The sequence below is a fragment of the Panicum virgatum genome, chromosome 6K (genome assembly GCF_016808335.1).
Source record: "Panicum virgatum strain AP13 chromosome 6K, P.virgatum_v5, whole genome shotgun sequence".
NCBI lineage: Eukaryota > Viridiplantae > Streptophyta > Magnoliopsida > Poales > Poaceae > Panicum > Panicum virgatum.
The window spans coordinates 28663471-28682567 of NC_053141.1; the positions used below are offsets into that span (position 1 = coordinate 28663471).

Consider the following 19097-nt stretch of genomic DNA (forward strand, 5'->3'; position numbering starts at 1 on the left):
TACTTGCCGGACTGCGCCTGCGTGCGGAGGAGGGAGGAAGATGAGGAAGGGATCGGAGAGAAGGGAGGAGAAAGTGATAAGGGAGAGAAAGAGAGGGGTTGGTCCGCTGCAGATAAAAGAAAGGAGAGGTGTTGGAGCCGCCTCTATTGTCCCGGTTCCAGTCCCCACCCGGGACTAAATGGTACCCTTTAGTTCCGGGTGGAGCCACCAGCCGGGACTAAAACATTTAGTCCCGGCTGGTGGCTCCACCCGGGACTAAAGGGTACCATTTAGTCCCGGGGGAACACTCCAATCGGAATAAAAGTTTTTTTTTCTGCTTCTCACTGGCTCTAGATTTTAGACCCGGGACTAAAACCTTTATTGATCTCGGGTCGGATGGTAGCCGGGACAAATGTGGAGGACCAAAGCCTGTTCTGTAGTAGTGGAAGCGTGTCCGTGTGCCGCGTGGAGCCCACTGGGTCATGTTGGGTCTGGCCCAAATGGAGGAGGGGTTCGCTGGGCTGTGCTAAGGGCACCCAGCTAGCTGTGCACTGCTTTTTGCTGGCTATGCTTATTTTTCACACCAGAGGCAGAGATTCACATGATGATGCTAGAACTTACAGAGCAGTTACTCTGCCCGGTACTCTGTTTTCTTTTACCTGGATGACAGCCGGAGCTTCATCTGGGCATGTTCGGTTCGCATCGAGTTCGATTCGGATAGAAACAAATCATTTCATTGTAGTTGCGCTATTTTTCTATAGAATTATGCTTAACCTTGGCCATGCCCTACACAATTTCTGGTCAACACTAAGAAAACTGGACAGCTGAAACCTGTGCTACAACCTGCCCAAAATACAGTTTTTTTTTTTAAGAACTCGAAGTAGAGTTTCAAATTCAACGTAATGTCAATACTTGTACTAGCAAGTCAGAGCAGAGAATAACAAACGTAACAGATTTGCAGTATCACGACAGACACAACTGCCTCGCTCCTCCGTGAAAAGCTACCAGCATGGATGCCGGATTGCCAGGGTGTGTTCAGGATGATGGATTTGCCAATGGATTTGGGGTTGCAGCTCCAAATGGATTTGCAGTATCCCCATGGATGAGTTTTTTTTATTACAAACCACTACACCCCAATGGATGATGGATTTGCCATCTAAAACCATGGCATAGCTTATATCCATCTAAAATAATAGGGCACATACACATCGAATAGATAGGATATAATTAATTCATATATAATTTGTATTATAATTATGAGCGGTTTAGTTCCACATTGAAACTTGATGTGGAGATATCACAGCATATATGATGGAATAGCTCTCATCCCACAAACAAGTTGATTTACATGAAGTTAGGCCCATGGCTTTGGTTGAGTTATGGCCTAGTTGATCTCGTCCTAAGATTGTGGTGGCTGGTATTGGAGTTTGTAGCCCACGTCCTCTATGACTAGCTACCACAATCTTAGGACTAAATCGACCCGGTGACAGAATTCAAGCAAGATCTTGCGCCTAACTCAAACTAATCCAAACAAGTTGCTTAATGGGGCATATCTTTTGTTTTGAATCTCTTTGTCCATCTTCATAAATGAATAATATCTCATATAAAATTGTTCACTATTTTCTAAATGAACAAACTAATATCACAAAATTTGAATTTAGTTGTAACTTGAAAGCAACAAGCAGCCGCGCCATGGGATTTCGAGCACCTAACCCAAACCAATCTGCCAGACAACACGCTGATAGTGTATCTTCTGTTTTCAATCTCTTTGGACGTCAAAATAAAAAACTAGTACAAAATAAATTATCATTATAAAATCAAACAAACTATATAACTATGGAATATGAATTTAGCTGCAACTTACCAGCAAGGAGCAGCGCGGAAACCGGATGTCATGATTTGGGGTGTATTTGGAATGCCGCGTGAATAATAGACCATAACCAAACTAGGGTCATAGTGTCACAACTCAACTCAAGATTTTGCGTCTAGCTCGAACCGTAAAGAGTAACCTTATAACTTATCAAGATTTTGCGTTATATAGCAAGGAATAACTTGATCCAATTCAATTCAGTTGAAAAATATCTGCCATGGCAGTTGTAGCTATATGGTAAATGGATGCAATTCGATTGTGAAAGAGTACATTTACTCCTATATATGGATTTAGAGGATATCCTTGCGTCAAATTGTTATAAGGTTCCTAATAATTTCTATTCTAACTACCTTTAAATCCACATGCTCGAAAAGGGATGGGATTACTGTATATACAAGGCGCCTGACCACTCTAATTTCCAGAGAATACAATAATCCAACTTAGAGCTAATTAGTAGAAGCTGTTGTTCCACTGCGTGGCTTTGTGCGTGTTTGAATAAGAATATGTACGTCGTTATAATTCTCATGGTTATATAAGCATCCACATGTATAATAATGACCAATCAGATGATGAATGAATAAGGTGAGATCGAAGCTCATTAAGGATACATATATGGACAATTGTGCAGTTTATTTTTCCATATAAAGTAAAAGAAATTAGGCAACATATATACAATATGAGTTTAGTTCCACATTGAAAATTGATGTCATCAGAACACAATATATAAGGAGGGGTATCTCTTACCTATCAAGATAGTTGTTTAAATTTAGTTAAGCCTAAAGCCTTAGTTGAGTTGTGCCTTGTTGACTTGGTCCCAAGATTGTGGTGGCCGGTCCATGGTCGCATCCCGCCTATGACTAGCCACCACGGCCTTTGGACCAAGCCAACCAGTGTCGCAACCCAACCAAAGCCTTGCGCCTCACTTGATATCTAAATAACTGGACAAGTAGCATCATGCTCTGGATTATTCCTTTTTTTGCTTAAAAAAGACGTGATATTTTGTGCAATCTATTATCTTATTATTTGGCCAACAAATGGAGCCTCCACGTTCACTCTCAAGGCCTAGAAATTTTCACGTTAATCGGAGAAAATAAGAAAAAAATTAAATTATCCACCACTGTCATTATAATAAAATTAATCAAAAATACCCCTTATCGAGAAAATAACAGAAATTTAAATAACCCACCACTGCCATTGTAATAAAATTAGTCAAAAATACCCCTTATCTTATTAGCTGGGCTCATCGCAACCAATGTACTTAACGTGCGGCACATGAATACGTTAATCACAGATCTAAACAGAATCCATACGAGAAAAACAAGTTGACGACGTCATCATGTTTTCATAAATGAGACAAATTTATTTTTTTAAAAAACTAAACAACCCATACGAGGAGAATAGGTTGACTTCATAAAAGCAATATGTAGGACTCGCCGCCGGAGTTCCACAACGTGGCTCGCCTCTACGATCTCTACGCCTCGCCGCCGGAGTTCCAGAACTTGCCTATGCGATCTCTACACGTCGCCGGAGATCTTCGAAGCATTGACCATCAGATTGCTCGAAGTTCTCAGCCTCTCCATGCGCTGCGGCATCAGCTTAACAAACCCCCCTACAAAGGTACTCTCTTGCTTGCATATTCGTCCATAGCTCATCATGAATATATGGGGATGAGTTAAGTAATAAAATTTATTAAAGCAAAGTATCTTTGTCGATGAAACTCTGATATTCAGTGAACGAACTGTGCAAGGCGGCATCAGCCAGAGTAGCTACAATTAATTACAGCAGGCAACAACAGAGGTAACGCTACATATTTTTGTTTTAACTTTAGAGTAGGCAGATTGATTAATGCTACATGTTTGTCCTTTATTTATTAGATCACTCGGTAAGCTATTATCACACTTCCATGCAAATTTCTTTCATGAATAATACTTGCAAAAATAATTATTAAAATATCATGTCGTTTCAACTAATATAAATTTGTAGCTAATATATATCGTTTCTTTTCAAGTAAGGTATCGGCGATATGAATCCGCCACCTACCGGTGGGCACATCCTTTCCCTGCCCATTGAAGATCCAGCGCCGGTGATAGTGGATCCGCCACCTACCGGTCCGTTGGGCCTTGCCCCTTGCAGATCGGTTGGGGGGAGGGGCGTGGATGGCCGGTCTCTTGCGCCTCCAAGTCTCACGCGTCAGGGATGGGGGTTGTGCTCGCAATCCCTCGCCGCTGCCGGCAGCCTGCAGCAGCCCCTACGTGGCTACCTACCCTGCAGGCCGTGCTTGGCACTGCTGGGGAGCTCAGCAGCTCATGGTGCTGAGGCCGTGAGGCGGGCTGCCAAGTCAGCGGCGGGTCCACGGGCCGCGCGGCCACCGGGCCTTTCTTCGATGCGGCATGGCCAAATGACTCGAAGAGAGGCATCACCATCGCTTACGGTGGTGCTGTATTTCGGGAGAAAGCATCTTCCAGCATGACGCCGGTCGACAACAGTGGCACTTTTCGACGTTGTTTCCTACGAGCAGTGGCGGAGCCAGAATTTAGAAGTAGGGTATTCCTATTTTCTAAACGAGTCCACGGTCATCATTCTCCCATAACCGCTATAGAAGCTTTGCTGTACAGCTATACTGTAATCGCACAACACCCGCTACCCTCGTCGGAGAATGCGGACCCTGAGCCATGCCATCATAATATGGGGTAGGTTATGGTTCCATTTGTAATGCCATGAAATCTCAAATTTCTTTAATCAGCAACAAAACACTTGTAGTTACAAATTCAAATTCTTGCACGGGGGACGAGCAATCCATTCCACATTTCCACGCTCGTAAGCACACCATGTTGCCAACCGAACCTCCTTTGCAACACACTTTGTAAAAACATCACATGCCCCTATAATTACTAGTATTCAGAGAGAAGCAGATTAGCAGAACCGTGCACCTTCAGCTCATCGCCAGCACAGCGGCACCCCTGCTGGGTAGTATTGGATAGTAGGACTAAACTGCTGGGTACTTATGTGCGCTGCCGTTGGCCACCTAGCCGGCTTGCTAATTTCCATGGCCGCCTGCTCGCAACCTCGCAGCAACCAGGAGCTACAAAATGCGCGCGAGGGAACTAGCCTTACAACAACAGGAGGTGGGAGTGGGGATTGGACTGTTGGCCTGGGTCATACTCGTATTAGAGGTGTCGCTAGGCTGAGTTTTGGCTGAGAAAATGAAGAAATAGATTTAACATAATATATGCATATATGTATACTTAATGTACAAGTGATTTTTGAAGAAAAAAGTTGGGTATTCCTGGGAATACCCAGGCATCAAGGTAGCTCCGCCCATGCCTACGAGGCATTGTGAGATGTTGACTGCAGCTGTTGGTGGATCTCCGAGTGAAAACCTTTGATGTCGTTTTTTTTCTTGACGGGTCGCCTTGGATATCCTCTGGTCTGACATTGTTAGTTAGCAGCTTGAGGACATCAAATTTTTAAGAAGACGAGAGAGGTGCTAGTTTGGTGCTGCGTAAAGACTTTGCAAGGACGAAACGGGAGCGAAGAAGGAAATTGAAGTTTAGTCTTCTAGTTTTTTTTCCTTTGTTTTAGAGTTTTCTTTCTTGTATTTTGAGATCCTCTTTCAAGGTTTAGAGTCTAAGAACTCACGGAACTATTGGCTGTAAATATCCACCGACCACCAGATGGATATAGAGCCCGCTTTATTCCTTGTCTAAAATTTAAAAAACTCAGTCAGTCGTGTACCTGTACTCGTACCTCACTTCCCCTCTGTAAAGAATCTCGGCTGATGATCAAGTTGGGAAGGACGATTGGACGAAGCACGAAACAACAGAGGCCAGGAAGCTTGCAATGTCGCTAAGCGCAGAACGGCACAACTAGCGCTCTCAAACCCCACTTGGCCACTTCGCTGGCGCAGGCTCTTGAATCAGCCAACCCAGTGACACGTACGACCAATGCAGGGAAGACACGGACACGGCCACACGGGTACAGTGCCAACTTCGGGACGACGGAGACGCGCTCGGCGCTCAAGTGAGAGCTAAGCACGATGCGCTGCTCGTCGCGCCCAAATTATGAAAGTCCCAGCGTTCGCAAATCCGACACTCGATTGGAGATGCCTGACGGAACGGGAAATGGAGCAACTACCCAGATCAACGGCAAGACGAGCCGGGCGAGCACGCGCACGCGCACTGCGACGGCGGCCACGAAGGAGCCCATCCTCACAGCTCGCGGACAGAGAACAGGAAGAGCACCAGCTCGGTGATGCTCACGCTCACGCTCACGCTACAGCCACCAGCCCACCGCCCAGCCACCACACGCGGCGGCAGAGGCGGTGGCGGCGGCGGCCTCCTCCTCCTCCTCGGGGCGTAGGCACGGAAGATCAGCAGGGCGACGAGGCAGAACATGCAGGCGCCGACCGGCCAGACGTACGCCTCCTCGCTCAGGAAGCTCTCCACGGCCGCATCCACGCCGACGGCCTCCTGGCCTCCGCGCTGGCGCTGGGATCACGGTCACCACGGGGAACGAACCAGCGTCACCACACAAAACCCAGCACAAATCCGAGGAGAAGCGAGGTGGGATAGGAAAGGGGCAGGGGGGAGCCGAGCCGAGCAAGCCCGCGCGTCGGTATACCTTGGGGATGCTCACGCGGACGGTGTAGAGCCTGAGGAGACCTGGGAGAGCAGCGCGGCGACAAGCACCAGGGGCGCGCGGAACCCGGTGAAGACGTCCTCCACGCGGAGGTCGCGGCCGCGGGTCCAGCACCGGGCGATCGCGACGACGGCGCTGGCGGTGAACGCCCACGCCGTGGCGGCCCAGGTGTAGAACGCGGCGGCGTCGGAGAGCAGCGCCATGGCGCGCGGCGTGGGGGTTGGTGGGTGGGTGGGCTCGCGGCGGCGGTGGAGGGCGTGGGCCGCTGGGGTGTGGGGGCGCTAGCCGTGGAGGGGAGGATTCGGACTTCGGAGGAAAGGGAGGCGAGCAGCCGGGGGGTTTTGAGAGGTGGCCGGGTCGGTGACGGAAGCTTGTGGAGCTGTCGGGTGTGGAATCGTGCGTGCCCGTAGCGGCAGTTGTAGAGGGGGGGATCTGCTGCGCGCACCTATCTGATCTACACAGTTTTTAGTGCAAACAGATGTGGTTTCCTCCCGTGGCTAATCCTTCAACTTTATGTGGATTCTTAATAGTCTAGCTAGCTAGAAAGTCGAAATGAGCATATACTTGTTTAAAATTTTTAATCAGTTCATACTATATGTGAGATTATTACTTGGTTCATTCATCCTAGGTGACATCAAGGTCCATAACTGTCGACGAGAATTCGGAAATTGTTTAACGACCCCTTGTGCATTTTTTTTCTGTACCTTCATCAGTCTTAAGAGATTTTGGCCTGTAGTTGCTAAGTTGAAGAAATTAGCTGGATTCCGATCTGTCCATTAATTCCGAGGTTCATTTCATCTGTACGTTTGTCACCCATGGTTGACCAGATGATCGAACATGCACCCGGTCGCTACGTGCTGCCGTTCTGCGTTTGGCAACTCTCCGCGCCGGCCGGTGCGAGTGCGACCAGCGTTGTGCAAGCGCAAGCGCAGTTACCTTGGTCGCAACTCGCAGTGAAGCAGCACAAAGGATGAGAGGAACAGGGCAGCGCGAGCACGAGCGCTGGCAGCTGAAACACACCCGCACCCGCCGAAATGCAAACCCGGAACTCCCGGCAGCGGCCGGGCGGTCAGCCGGTCGCGCCCACGCCCCCCGCGCAGAGCCCGCTCTCGCCAACGGATCCGAGCGGGGACGCGCTGGGCCAGCGGCCAGCGCGGCGCGTTGCGCGGAAACGAAGGGACCGCGTGTGCACCCGTGGCCGCGGGTGTTTCGTGCGGCTGTCTGGGCCGGGAGGGCGTTGATCACAAGCGCCGGGACTGAAAAACCGCACGTCGTAGCTGCCGGACATAGGCCAATCGGTAACCTGATGCATGTCACGGTACTACATTTGGTTGGATCCAGGATCCAAGGTGTAAACTGTAATCTGCATGCCTGAACATGTCCGATCCTGAACCGTGTATGGTTCCCATCACATTGGAACGTTACATGCAGCAAAGTAAAGAGTGAACTTCCTAAGTTTCAAAAATGAAGCTCATCGTCTGGTTATGTATGTAGACTGCAGGATGATAGCCATATCCTAGCTGCACTATGCCATACATTCCAAAATGGTTTGAGGACAGACACAACAACATGTAATGTGTAGTCGCACTGAATCTTGTTACTCCATCGATGCGCAGAAAGGAAGCTAGACCTCTTTTACTCCATCAAAATGCCACGTATGAAGATTGGCACCTGTAATGGAAACAATGAATAGTCAGTTTTACGCATAGAAACTAATAACCAGAACATATTGATATCCAATATAGTAAGCTTTTTGCATGAACTAGAACATTAAAAAATTGCAACTCACATGGTCTTTCCGCCCCAAAAGAAACTGAGAACTAACGCAACACAAACGAGGATAGGAGCTAACAGAAAACTTTTGTTGGTGTGCTATCAATCTCAATACAAGATAGTGATATCACACAAACACAACAGTCTATTTCACACAAACACAAACATGAACTAGAACATTAAAAAATGGAATAAGTCCATTTTACCTCCCCCCCCCCGAACTTGTCAATGAATCCGGATTACCCCCTCAACTACGAAACCAGGAATGGAAGGTCCCTTAACTATTCAAACCGGACAAATTACCCCCTGGCTGGTTTTGTTGGTGGTTTTCGCTGACGTGGCAGGTGGGCCCCACCTGTCATCCTCTCCGCTCTCTCTCCACCCCTCCTCCCCTGCCTCCATCCCTGCAGCGCCGCCGCACTTCTCCCCTGCCTGCTCGCCCTCCCGTTGGACAGCAGGGGCGGCGCGCCACGCCGGCGGCCGCTGGCCAGGCCAGCTTGGCTGCGGCCTGCCAGGGCGCCGCGCCCGACCGCCGTTCCTCCCTATCTCCTCCATTGCCGCCGCCGGCTGTCGTCGATTCATCCTCTCCGGTGAGCCCCTCGCCGATTCCTCACGCGGGGAGCTCCTCCTCCCTCTCCCCTACCGGTTCCTGCGCTCAATCGCCGCTTTCCCATCCTGCAGGACCCTTCCCGGCGGAGCTCGCTGTCCGCCGCCGCGTCTCCCCGTCGCGCCGCCCCTCCGCCACCATTCCTCGCCGTCCTCTGCTAGGGTGAGCCTTGTCACACCTTGGACCACGCCGTGCGCGAGCTCTCCTGGCCCAGCCCGCTCTGCTCCCCCCGTGCGCGGCGGCTCAGCGAGGCGTGGCGGGGCGGAGCAGAGCAGGGCGCGGCACCAGGCAGCAGCGGAGCACGGCGCAGCGGGGCGGAGCAACTCAACGGCGCATGGGCGGGCGGCGGCGGAGCTGCTCAGCGGGGCACGGCGGGCGGAGCAGAGCAAGGCGCGCCACCAGGCAGCAGCGGAGCGCGGTACGGCACGGTGGAGCGGAGCGGCTCAATGGCGCACGGGCGGGCAGCGGCGGCGCGGCAGGAGAGAGGGAGGCGCTGGCGGGCAGCGGTGGCGCACCGTGGCAGAGGGAGGGAGGGAGGCGCGGGCGGGCAGCGGTGGCGCACCGTGGAGGAGGGAGGCGACTGCGGAGGAAGGGCGGCGGCGCTACAGGGATGGAGGCAGGGGAGGAGAGGTGGATAGAGAGAGAGGAGAGGATGACAGGTGGGGCCCACCTGCAATGTCAGCGAAAACCACTAACAAAACCAGCCAGGGGGTAATTTGTCCGGTTTGAGTAGTTAAGGGACCTTCCATTCCTGGTTTCGTAGTTGAGGGGGGTAATCCGGATTCGTTGACAAGTTCGGGGGGGGGGGGGGGGGGGGGGGTAAAATGGACTTATTCCTTAAAAAATTGCAACTCACATGGTCTTTCCGCCCCAAAAGAAACTGAGAACTAACGCAACACAAACGAGGATAGGAGCTAACAGAAAACTTTTGTTGGTGTGCTATCAATCTCAATACAAGATAGTGATATCAGACAAACACAACAGTCTATTTCATCCAAAATTAGGCAGTGTTGAAAGGTATAGGCTGTAGGATGTTCTGTAGATAGATTGCACATGCTGTTGTAGTATAGTTTGAGAAGCTGAAAAGTCTGTAAAATAAACCCCTGCGCAGTGGCCCTGCGTATAGGTATTGTTGTTGCCCAGACGACACTGCAGCAGGCTATAACCAGCGCAATCAACCTATTTGGGTTAAGTCTAGAACCAGGATGACAATCTTAGTAGGCTGAGGCAATGATTACACAAAAAATGAACAAACACCAAAGACAGCAAAAGCTAGCTGCTCAAGTTCATGGAAAAATCTATACACTACAGAAGCTTTAACTTTTAACAACATCAGCACCAAGTTGTGTGTGTTAATCAAGTATGACCTTGGTCTATGTGAAGGATACAAGTCAATCAATTCATAAGAAATGAAATATGTTGATCACAAGGGTCTTGAGTCTAATCAGATGACAAAAAAATTAGTTCCAGCACTAATAGACAGTAATCAATGCTACTAAATACCACACACTGTATGCGTATTAGGAAAATGTATCCCTCCATTAGTCTTAAATGAAACATCTTAGAGAAGGTTTATCCAAACATTGTACTCAAAACAGTTACGTAGCAGCAAATTAAGGAACTTTGTGCAATCATCAATATTCACCACATGTATCTATGATGAAAAAAAATCACTCACAACAAAGTGAGCCAACTTAATCTCTACCCCTAAAATGGGATAATTGAACATCTAAAAACAGCACAGGATGTTGTGTTAATCCAGCCTTCATAGACTTAAGTGAGTTACAAAGGCAGCCATATGCCCAGCCAACCAATTGATCAAATTGCTTTTGAGTTTGACTAGGGTAATTACCAACTGCAAAAATACATTACCAAGATAACTAGATCAATCAAATGTACCAAATACCTTATGGATGACTATAGCAAATGTGATACTGAATCAACCAGTCGCTTGAAACAATGTACAGTTAGGATTCAGGACTAGAGACGGAACTGGAAACAAAGAGAGAGGCAAAAATGGACAAAACATTGGAAGGACTTGTGCCCCTGCCTCCTAGTACTTATCAAAGCTTTAATTTATAGGTTAATGATAGAGTGAGCATAAGGAGAATTTGTGTGATGCCATCACTATGAATAGAAGGTGGAGTCTATCAGCTAGACATTAATGTGTGCCTATGAATAATTAACTTCACTTACAAATTTTATTCCACAGCCAAGAACACTCAGAACAAAAAACTCAGGGAGGAATAATGCGTAACACATGATGATCAATCTGTCCAATCAATACATATGATTAACAATAATGAAATTAACACAGTAAACGATAACTGAAACTAAAGTTGATGATTGATGCTGGCCATTTTATCAGATAAGGAGCAGAACAAGGTGTCTAGTTAATGCATACACTGGATACCATATGGATCAGCATCATGACACAGGATTGCAGTATCTAACAAATAACACCATTGCGTACTCCCTCCATATAGGATTTAGATGTCGTTTTGGACAAGGTTTGAGTCAAACATTGGGAATATAAATCATGAATAACTTTTAAGTTATTGAGTTTGAAAAAGTAAATTATATGAATAGATTTTTCTTAAAAAACACTTTCATAAAAATATACATATATCACTTTTCAACAAATATTTTTATAAAAATAAGTAATCAAAGTTATGCTTTGAAGACCGTGTCGCTGTCCTAAACGTCATCTATTTCCTATATGGAGGGAGTACAAATATACATTATCTGGAAGAAGAATTAACACGAAAATCCCAACAGTTAAAGTAAGTTGAAATTAACTTAGAGGCAAGTACATGTAAATTAAATACTTATTAGCTCATAACTTCAAGTTTTGGAAGGCACAAAGAGCGAGCACCTTCCTTGTGAACAGAGAAAGCAAACAGCAAGCCACATCATCCAATGAGACAGGATATACCAAAAGTAGAACCCACATTGTGGTTACATATGCACATCCAAGTGATCAAATCACTCCATTAGAAGTAATGATTGCATGTGGACTAAAGTAGCACAATAGTGTAGCAGAGCTTAAATAACCCTGATATCAAACTAACAATCAAGTTGGTGAGTTGGTGGACTAGAGCACTATTTTGGAAACTTCACAATTTCTAGCTAAGATCAGATTAACTCAAACTTGCAGGAATGCACATTTACGAACAGAGAAGTAAAACAGCAAGCCATCTAATGAGATGAGAAATGATATATACAAAAATTTTGACTCTAGTTTTTCTTATGCTCAACCAAGTGATGATTCCATTAGAAGCAATGCTAACTTGCATCGAAGTAGCATGAATGAGCAGAAATAAAACAAATTGGTACTGAATCAACAACCAGATTGGTGTACACGAGGCCAACCAATGAGGCCAACAAAAAGTACACAAGACTAGATACAAACTTTGGACACTCCCATTCTACTTCAGCTAGCCAGTCATTGTCAATCTAACACATGCTTGCAGGAATGCAAAATTGGACACAAACAATCCATCTGGAAGAAGAGTTAATACCACTGTTGCAATAAACGTACGAAACAGTTAGCGAACACAAGCTTTTAAGGCAAACTTTTCATTCATGGAGCAAACATTTTAAGGAAAACTTTCCATTAGTGTACATTAGAAGGTGAGAAGTTCTGCCACCTTTCTAGTAAACAGAGAAGCACAAACAGCAAGCTAGACATCCAATGAGATGAGATATACCAAAAAGCTCAACTCAGGTTTCGCTTATGCTCAGTCAAGTGGTTTGCAGAGTAATCTAGTAGAAATAAAACATCCATGATACATAACTAACTTTCGAACTGGTGTACACCAGCACTAAAGAGCATCCTGTATCCCTACACACGAAAGAGCATTGCATCCAAACAGACATCAGAAAACTAGGCATTAACCATTTGGAAACTTCTCTGCTATCTCAACTACACGCCAGCAATTCAAATCGAGCTTTGACAGGTATGCAAATAACCAAATCACCAGAAGTTCAGAACTGGATGAGATCACTCAGAGATGACTCATACCTTGGATGATCACACACTACGCCAGCACCTGCCGGATCCCCGCCCTTCGGCAGAGCAGCAATGTGGCCGCCGGCGACGCCAGGGAGGCAGTAGACGCACGCCCAAACAGAGGCAAGGAAGAGCACAGGCTCCACAAGGGTGCGCCAACCGCAGCCAGTAGCCCTCCGCCCAGCGCGCGCGCTCCTTCCAGGCACGAGCGGCACCATCCTCCGCCTCCTCCTCCCGGAGGCCTCCACGCAGGCACGGAAGACGGACACGACGACGCAGCCGAGGACGCAGCCAGCGACGACGAGCAGGAGCGGCCAGGCGTACTCGCCGTCGATCAGGAGGCGCTCCGCCGCGGCCTTCACGCGGGCCTGCCATGGGAACCAAAACCCAACCATCGCCACACGAAACCCACAAATTAATCCGGCGCTTGACAAATTCCGGGAGGCGAGGAAAGCGGAGGGGGAAGGGGGGCTCAGCACGAGCCCGGCCGCCACGACACGAACCTCGGGGGCGTCGTCGGTGTACAGGACGAAGGCGTTGGTGCCGAGCAGCGTGCCGATGACCACCCCGGCCGCGTAGGTCCGGCCGTAGGGGCGGATCCAGCCCCGTACGGACGCGAAGGCGACGCCGACGAGGACCGCGCACGCAGCGGCCAGGGAGGCGAACGCGGGGTGCGAGGGGAAGGGGAGCGCCATGGGAGCGGGAACCCTAGGCTCGAGAGGCCTCCGCGCGGCGGCGCGGGAGGGGATGGGCTGGGGCGGAGGCAGGGGATGGGAGTGGTTGGTGAGTTTGGCCTGGAAGCTGCAGCGGGTGCGGGATGGCGGAGGAAGGCGAGCAGACCGGGGTGGCGGGGTTTCGTCTCTCTCTCTCTGGTTCGCAGGCCGGGGGTTTAAAGGTGGCGGAGTGGGTGATGGAAAGTTGCGAGAGGAGACGAGTGGAGGATGGCTGGATGCCCGCCGAAATAAACCCGGTCCAGCTGACAGGGATAATTCGTAGGAACACCTGCTTGATAGACACGATTTTGGAGTATATACGTGGCGTCTTTGCCACGTTACACACCTCCTACATGTCGGGTGTTTGAATTTTTTGGGTTTTGTTAGTGTTCAGAGTATATGATTGCGAATGTAAATGAGGCACAAATTGTACTCCCTCCATTTCAAATTATAATTCGTTTGATTTTTTACTACAAATTTGACCACTTGTCTTATTCAAAAATTTGTGCAACATATCATTTTTTTCGGTGGCTTGCTTTATTAATACAATATCTTTAAGAATGAGTTAAATTTGACTATATTTGTATAAATTTTTTGAATAAGTTGAGGGGACAAAACTTGAAGTTAAAAGGTCGAACAAATTATAATTTGGAATGGAGTGAGTAGCTAGGAATCAAAACTTTGTATTCAATGATCTATTTATCTATACATACATATGAATCAGGGTGAGGAAAACGTACCAGTTGCCACAAACAAGTCAAGCTGTCAATTTTCTCCATGTGTAACACCCAGGTGTTAATCCCCTGTAATTAGGATTAATCATATGTTTAACTTGACAATTAGTACTAATGTTAATTATGTAAAGGCTTTCGATAAAGTTTGTTAGTACTTTAAAATGACTTGTTCTTCAAATTACAGTTTTTAAATGTTTAAATCTATATTTCAAATTGTAACAAACATGTTTAAAAATAAATTTCAAACCTTTGCTTAAATGGACTTTTGCCTAGAATCAATGTTATAGGTTTTCAAATGATAAACAACTTTCGTGTTCAAAAATTTTTGTCACACAAAAGTAGGAGAAAAAGTTGAATTCCGAAGTGTATAGGACATTTTCAAATGCACTCAAGTTTCAAATTTTATCTTTCAAACCATTGTTCAAATGGAAATGTGCCTAAAACGAAAGTTGTAGATCTCAAAATTTTAAGCAAGTTTGGTATTCAAAAGTTTTTCATTTAAGGCCATGAAGATGGAGAAAAGCTGAGTTTACAAAGTGGACTTTGAAACTTTGAGTTATTTACAAAACTGCCATCACCACCATCTCTCCTCTCTCCTCTCTATTTCTCGCCGTGACGGCATCTGCACGCCGGCGAACGTCGGGGACGGCGTCCCGTCCTCTGGCCAGCCACGCGCCGCGCCCCCGTCCAAACCCATCTTCGCGCCCCCGGTTTTCGCCCAAAACCGCTCCCCAGGCACCCCGCGCGTCTGCCACGCGCCCGTGCTCGCCACGCTGCCGCACGCCGTCGCCGTGCTCAGCCGCTGCGCCATTGCCTCGTTGCTGCTCAAGCCGTCCTCATCCTCTCCCAAGTCAATTCGAGTTTCTCCTCTTCCCCTCCTCGCGCAAGTGCCAAGGGCCGAGCTCCTCTCCTCCTCTACCCAGAGCGGGAGTCGCCGGTGCCATGGCCGCCTCCCTTCGAGCTCACCGTGGAGCCCCTACCCCGGGCCACCCTCCTTCCAAACCGGCCACCCTGCCACCTTCCCCTCGCTCCCAGGAAGCTCCCAGGCCCAAGCCCGCCTCGAATCCACCACCGGAGCGCTACCACCACCGTGCGCCACCACCGTCGGCCGCCTGCTCCCGTGGAGCCGCCGCCTCCGGCTGTCCTAACCCGAACCGAGACCACCCTCAGGTAGCCCTCGCCTCCCTCGTGCTCCCCCACCCTTTCCTCACCGCCGAGAAGCACCCCATCGCCGGAATCGAGCTCCCGAGCGCCTCCTCTGTTTCAGTTCATGTGGGGGACCCCAGACAACAATAGAAACAAGTGCAGGGGCCCAACTGCAAAGTTTCCTTTTCTTTTTCTTTTATTCTAAAAAACAGCGAACTTGTAAAATCGATAATAAATCATAGAAAAATTATAAAAATGCAATCTAAAATTTGTTGGATTCCTTGTTCTAAGATCTACAACTTTTTTTACAGGTTGATCTTCAATTTATAAATAGTTTTTGCTCTAGTTTAAATGTTATTTTAAGTGGTTGTAAGCTTTGAAAATACATAGTAAATAGTATAAAAATGAGAAAAATATAAAACCAGTTTGGTTAGTTTTGTTTTGGCATGTAGAACTTAGGAAAAATATTTAACCTACTGTTTGTTTAATGTTTTTGAGATGTATTGATTTAATCATGGTTAATGCTTGTGTACGCTTGCATGCTTAGTTCACTGTAAAAATTTCATGTCCGGAAGCTATGCACATGTGTGTAAGTCTATTTTTGTTCAGTTTGTCTTGTTGAGGATAAAATAAATACTTTATGTTATCAATAAATATTGGTTAATTGTTTTTACACTCCTTCTCAGTAGCTTATCATGTTGGAAAATTTTGGTTACCAGTTTATGATTGCAAGTTAAGTTTTTACTTTTTGTTTGGTTTCTAGTGTTAGTTTTCCTTGTATGCAGTTACTAGGAACTGCTTTGTTGCGTGTTAACTCATTTGAGATCATATGTGGTTTACTTTTATATCACTTGGTTCCATGTATCTTGTTAGTTACATAAATCCTTCTACTTGCTCCTGATTGCCTTATATCTTTGCTTAGTCTTTTCTTAAATAAGTTTAGTAACGCTTTTGTGGGAAACACTTCAGGCTAAATTTAAGTTGAATGACCTATCATATTGCAACACTGACTTATTTCCCTTTTGAACTTGTTGTTATGTTGTTCAATAAATGGTTGCGAGTTCTGTCTTTCTTTTTAGTCGCATTGCATTGCATCATCAGTGCCCATGCAATTGTGGCCTTATGCTTGCTTTGTATGCCTTTTATTTAAATGCATCATGTGGTGTTTTTCTTAAGTTCATGCACTTGCATCGTTGCATCTCATCTAGGTACGCTAGATGCGCGACGCGTGGAACTAAAGGATAAAGATGGAGCCGAGCCAGAAGATGGTGTACTGGTGGACGCATCTAGAAGATGGACGGATGGATCCCGATGTGCATGACCAAAGGAAGCTGCTCGCCAAACGAGTATCATCTAACCAACATTGACTTAGTATTACTCCCAGGCAAGCCGCGGAGCATAACCCTTAATTTCAGTATTCAATGTTTATTATATAATTATTGTGCATTTATGTGTCTAGGATTTGATTGGAACCGTAGATGCATGATCCCTAGGTTTCCTCAATTACTCTACTAGTGTGCAGGTCGTTAGTACTGCCATGCTTAATCAGGATTCGATAGAAGTCGAGTGATTCCTGTCACTCGCGAGATATAGGTCCTTATTGCTTCTGGCAAAGTACTTGAGAATGAATCAATGAGGAAAGAGAAATGGAGACCAGGCGGAGATGAAATTGGTTATAGATATGAAATGGATGGAAAGACTCCGCTTGTGTCGATTGAGGACCGTACCGTTGTTGGCACCATTGATCAAGAATTGAACAGTACTAACCACATGTCGGAAGTAGGAGGTAGTCGAAACCAGTAAGCTGTAGACCTGATTTACAACAATAGCTTGAACTGTGACCTGCTACTCTGGGAGTGGAATGATGGCGGGTGTTGGAGTGTATGTCGCCTCCGGGTTCTCTGGGAGTTCGCCGAGAGGGGCCCTTCACCCGAGTTTTGGTAGGCGTGGTTCAGGTGTCGTGGTAATGACGAGAACAGTTGATGCGTGTGGCCCGGCATGGTTTGCATGTGTCGTGTGAGTTAGGTCCACCTTGCAAGGTTATGAGAGCCTTGATCTCTCTATCACATCGTAGTAAACAAGTGGAACGAGAATGGCAATGTGATGAGATATGTTTATGATACTCTTGGGAAATATAATGTGATATACCATGCTTGCTCTAGTGGTTTATGCAAACCTAGTTGATATTTGTACATTAAACCTGAGCTAAAATATTGAAATTAAGGATCCAGTATTAGTAGCTTTTCAGCAAAATAAGCTCCACAGCCAAAAAGCTTTGCATGTCTAGATAGTGGGCTAAGTATACCCATGTCGGGTAAGCCTTGCTGAGTATTAGTATACTCAAGGTTTGTTGTTATCATATTTCAGGTAGCTATTGCTGGTTGGAACTAACCAGGATTCACATCGGTGGGCTCGATGTGACGTCCTCACGTCTTCGTAGTTATCGTTGTTTTTAAACTAAATTTTCTATTTAAATTCCCCTGCATGTTGAACTCTGATAATTTGTTTAAAACTCATTTTGTAAAGCTCTGCTTTGTAAATTAAATTTGAGATTTTTTGTCTGCTTGTAATCATTTGTGCTCGTCTTCGTGCGAGACTTACAGTGTTTTTCGATCCTTAACCCGACAGACGACCGGATTACACTGTTTTAAGTGTGTGGTAACTTGATTAACCATTAAGATGATAGTTAATTTGGACGGTTCTGCTACAGCTGGTATCAGAGCCAAAACGCACTGGGATAATTACTTGTATGCTTAATTAAGTTTAAAACTAACTTTTAGTTTGTAAAATTGTTGGTTTTGAAAATTTGACGCTAGCTGTGCTAAGAAATAAGATAGATAGCTAGTATGCCCTATCTAGGTTTTATTAGTCATAGTGTCAACTATATTTCTATTTTATTCCAGCACTTCCAGCACTTTACTTTCTGGCACAACTAGCATCTATATTATGTAACGACGCACCTACGCTAAGGTAAGCAAGGTAAGCATTCTTGGTAGTCTTTTAGAATAGCCCAAGTGTTTCATACGTGCACGGGTCCCGTATGGTGAGCATACGAGGAGGTGATAAGACTCAATTCAAACGAGCCTGTCGCTATCTGCCACCTGATATGGAATGCGGATTTCCTACCATGTGATTGTAATCACGGCCATCTCGTAAGTCAATGTTACGAGATGTAGACCTGTCATGCAGTTGGTCATGACCATGACCCTTGGGACACGTCTACCCTTGGATGTCCCGTAAGGCGAGTGTACGGGAAGTGAATACGTTATTATGACGTATGCAACACTGCCCATTCAGCGTCGAATGGTTGGGTGCCATCTCTATAGTGGATGGTAATGTATATGTGAATATGTGGGAAACTGCATATGCGTTACCAGTGTGTCGTAGGACACATGGGGGCCGTTCGTGTGTGCTGGCACGAAGGGTCCAGAAGTGATTATATGCTTTGTTTTTCTGCAGGTACACTAACCTCGTTACGTAAGTTTTGAACGTAAGAACGCATAGTATATATATATATATATATATATATATATATATATATATATATATATATATATATATATATATATATATATATATATATATATATATATATATATATATATATATATATATGGAGAGTATG

At 46.3% G+C, this 19097-nt stretch overlaps 1 protein-coding gene across 1 annotated transcript; it reads right to left on the bottom strand.

Moving 5' to 3' along the window:
- Window positions 1–12854: 12854 nt before the first annotated feature.
- On the bottom strand, window positions 12855–13706 carry LOC120713370. Its single transcript, XM_039999352.1, has 2 exons — window positions 13383–13706; window positions 12855–13247 (listed from the first exon to the last, which is right to left on the bottom strand). The coding sequence occupies exons 1-2, from the start codon at window positions 13572–13574 to the stop codon at window positions 12855–12857; spliced, it is 585 nt and encodes a 194-aa protein (XP_039855286.1). The 5' UTR covers window positions 13575–13706.
- Window positions 13707–19097: the final 5391 nt, after the last annotated feature.

Excerpts from the sequence above, each read along its gene's own strand:
- LOC120713370 (XM_039999352.1), bottom strand. The coding sequence starts at position 13,574 with ATGGCGCTCCCCTTCCCCTCGCACCCCGCGTTCGCCTCCCTGGCCGCT. Across the intron at positions 13,248-13,382 it reads ACACCGACGACGCCCCCGAG|GCCCGCGTGAAGGCCGCGGC; the intron begins GTTCGTGTCGTG and ends TTCCCATGGCAG.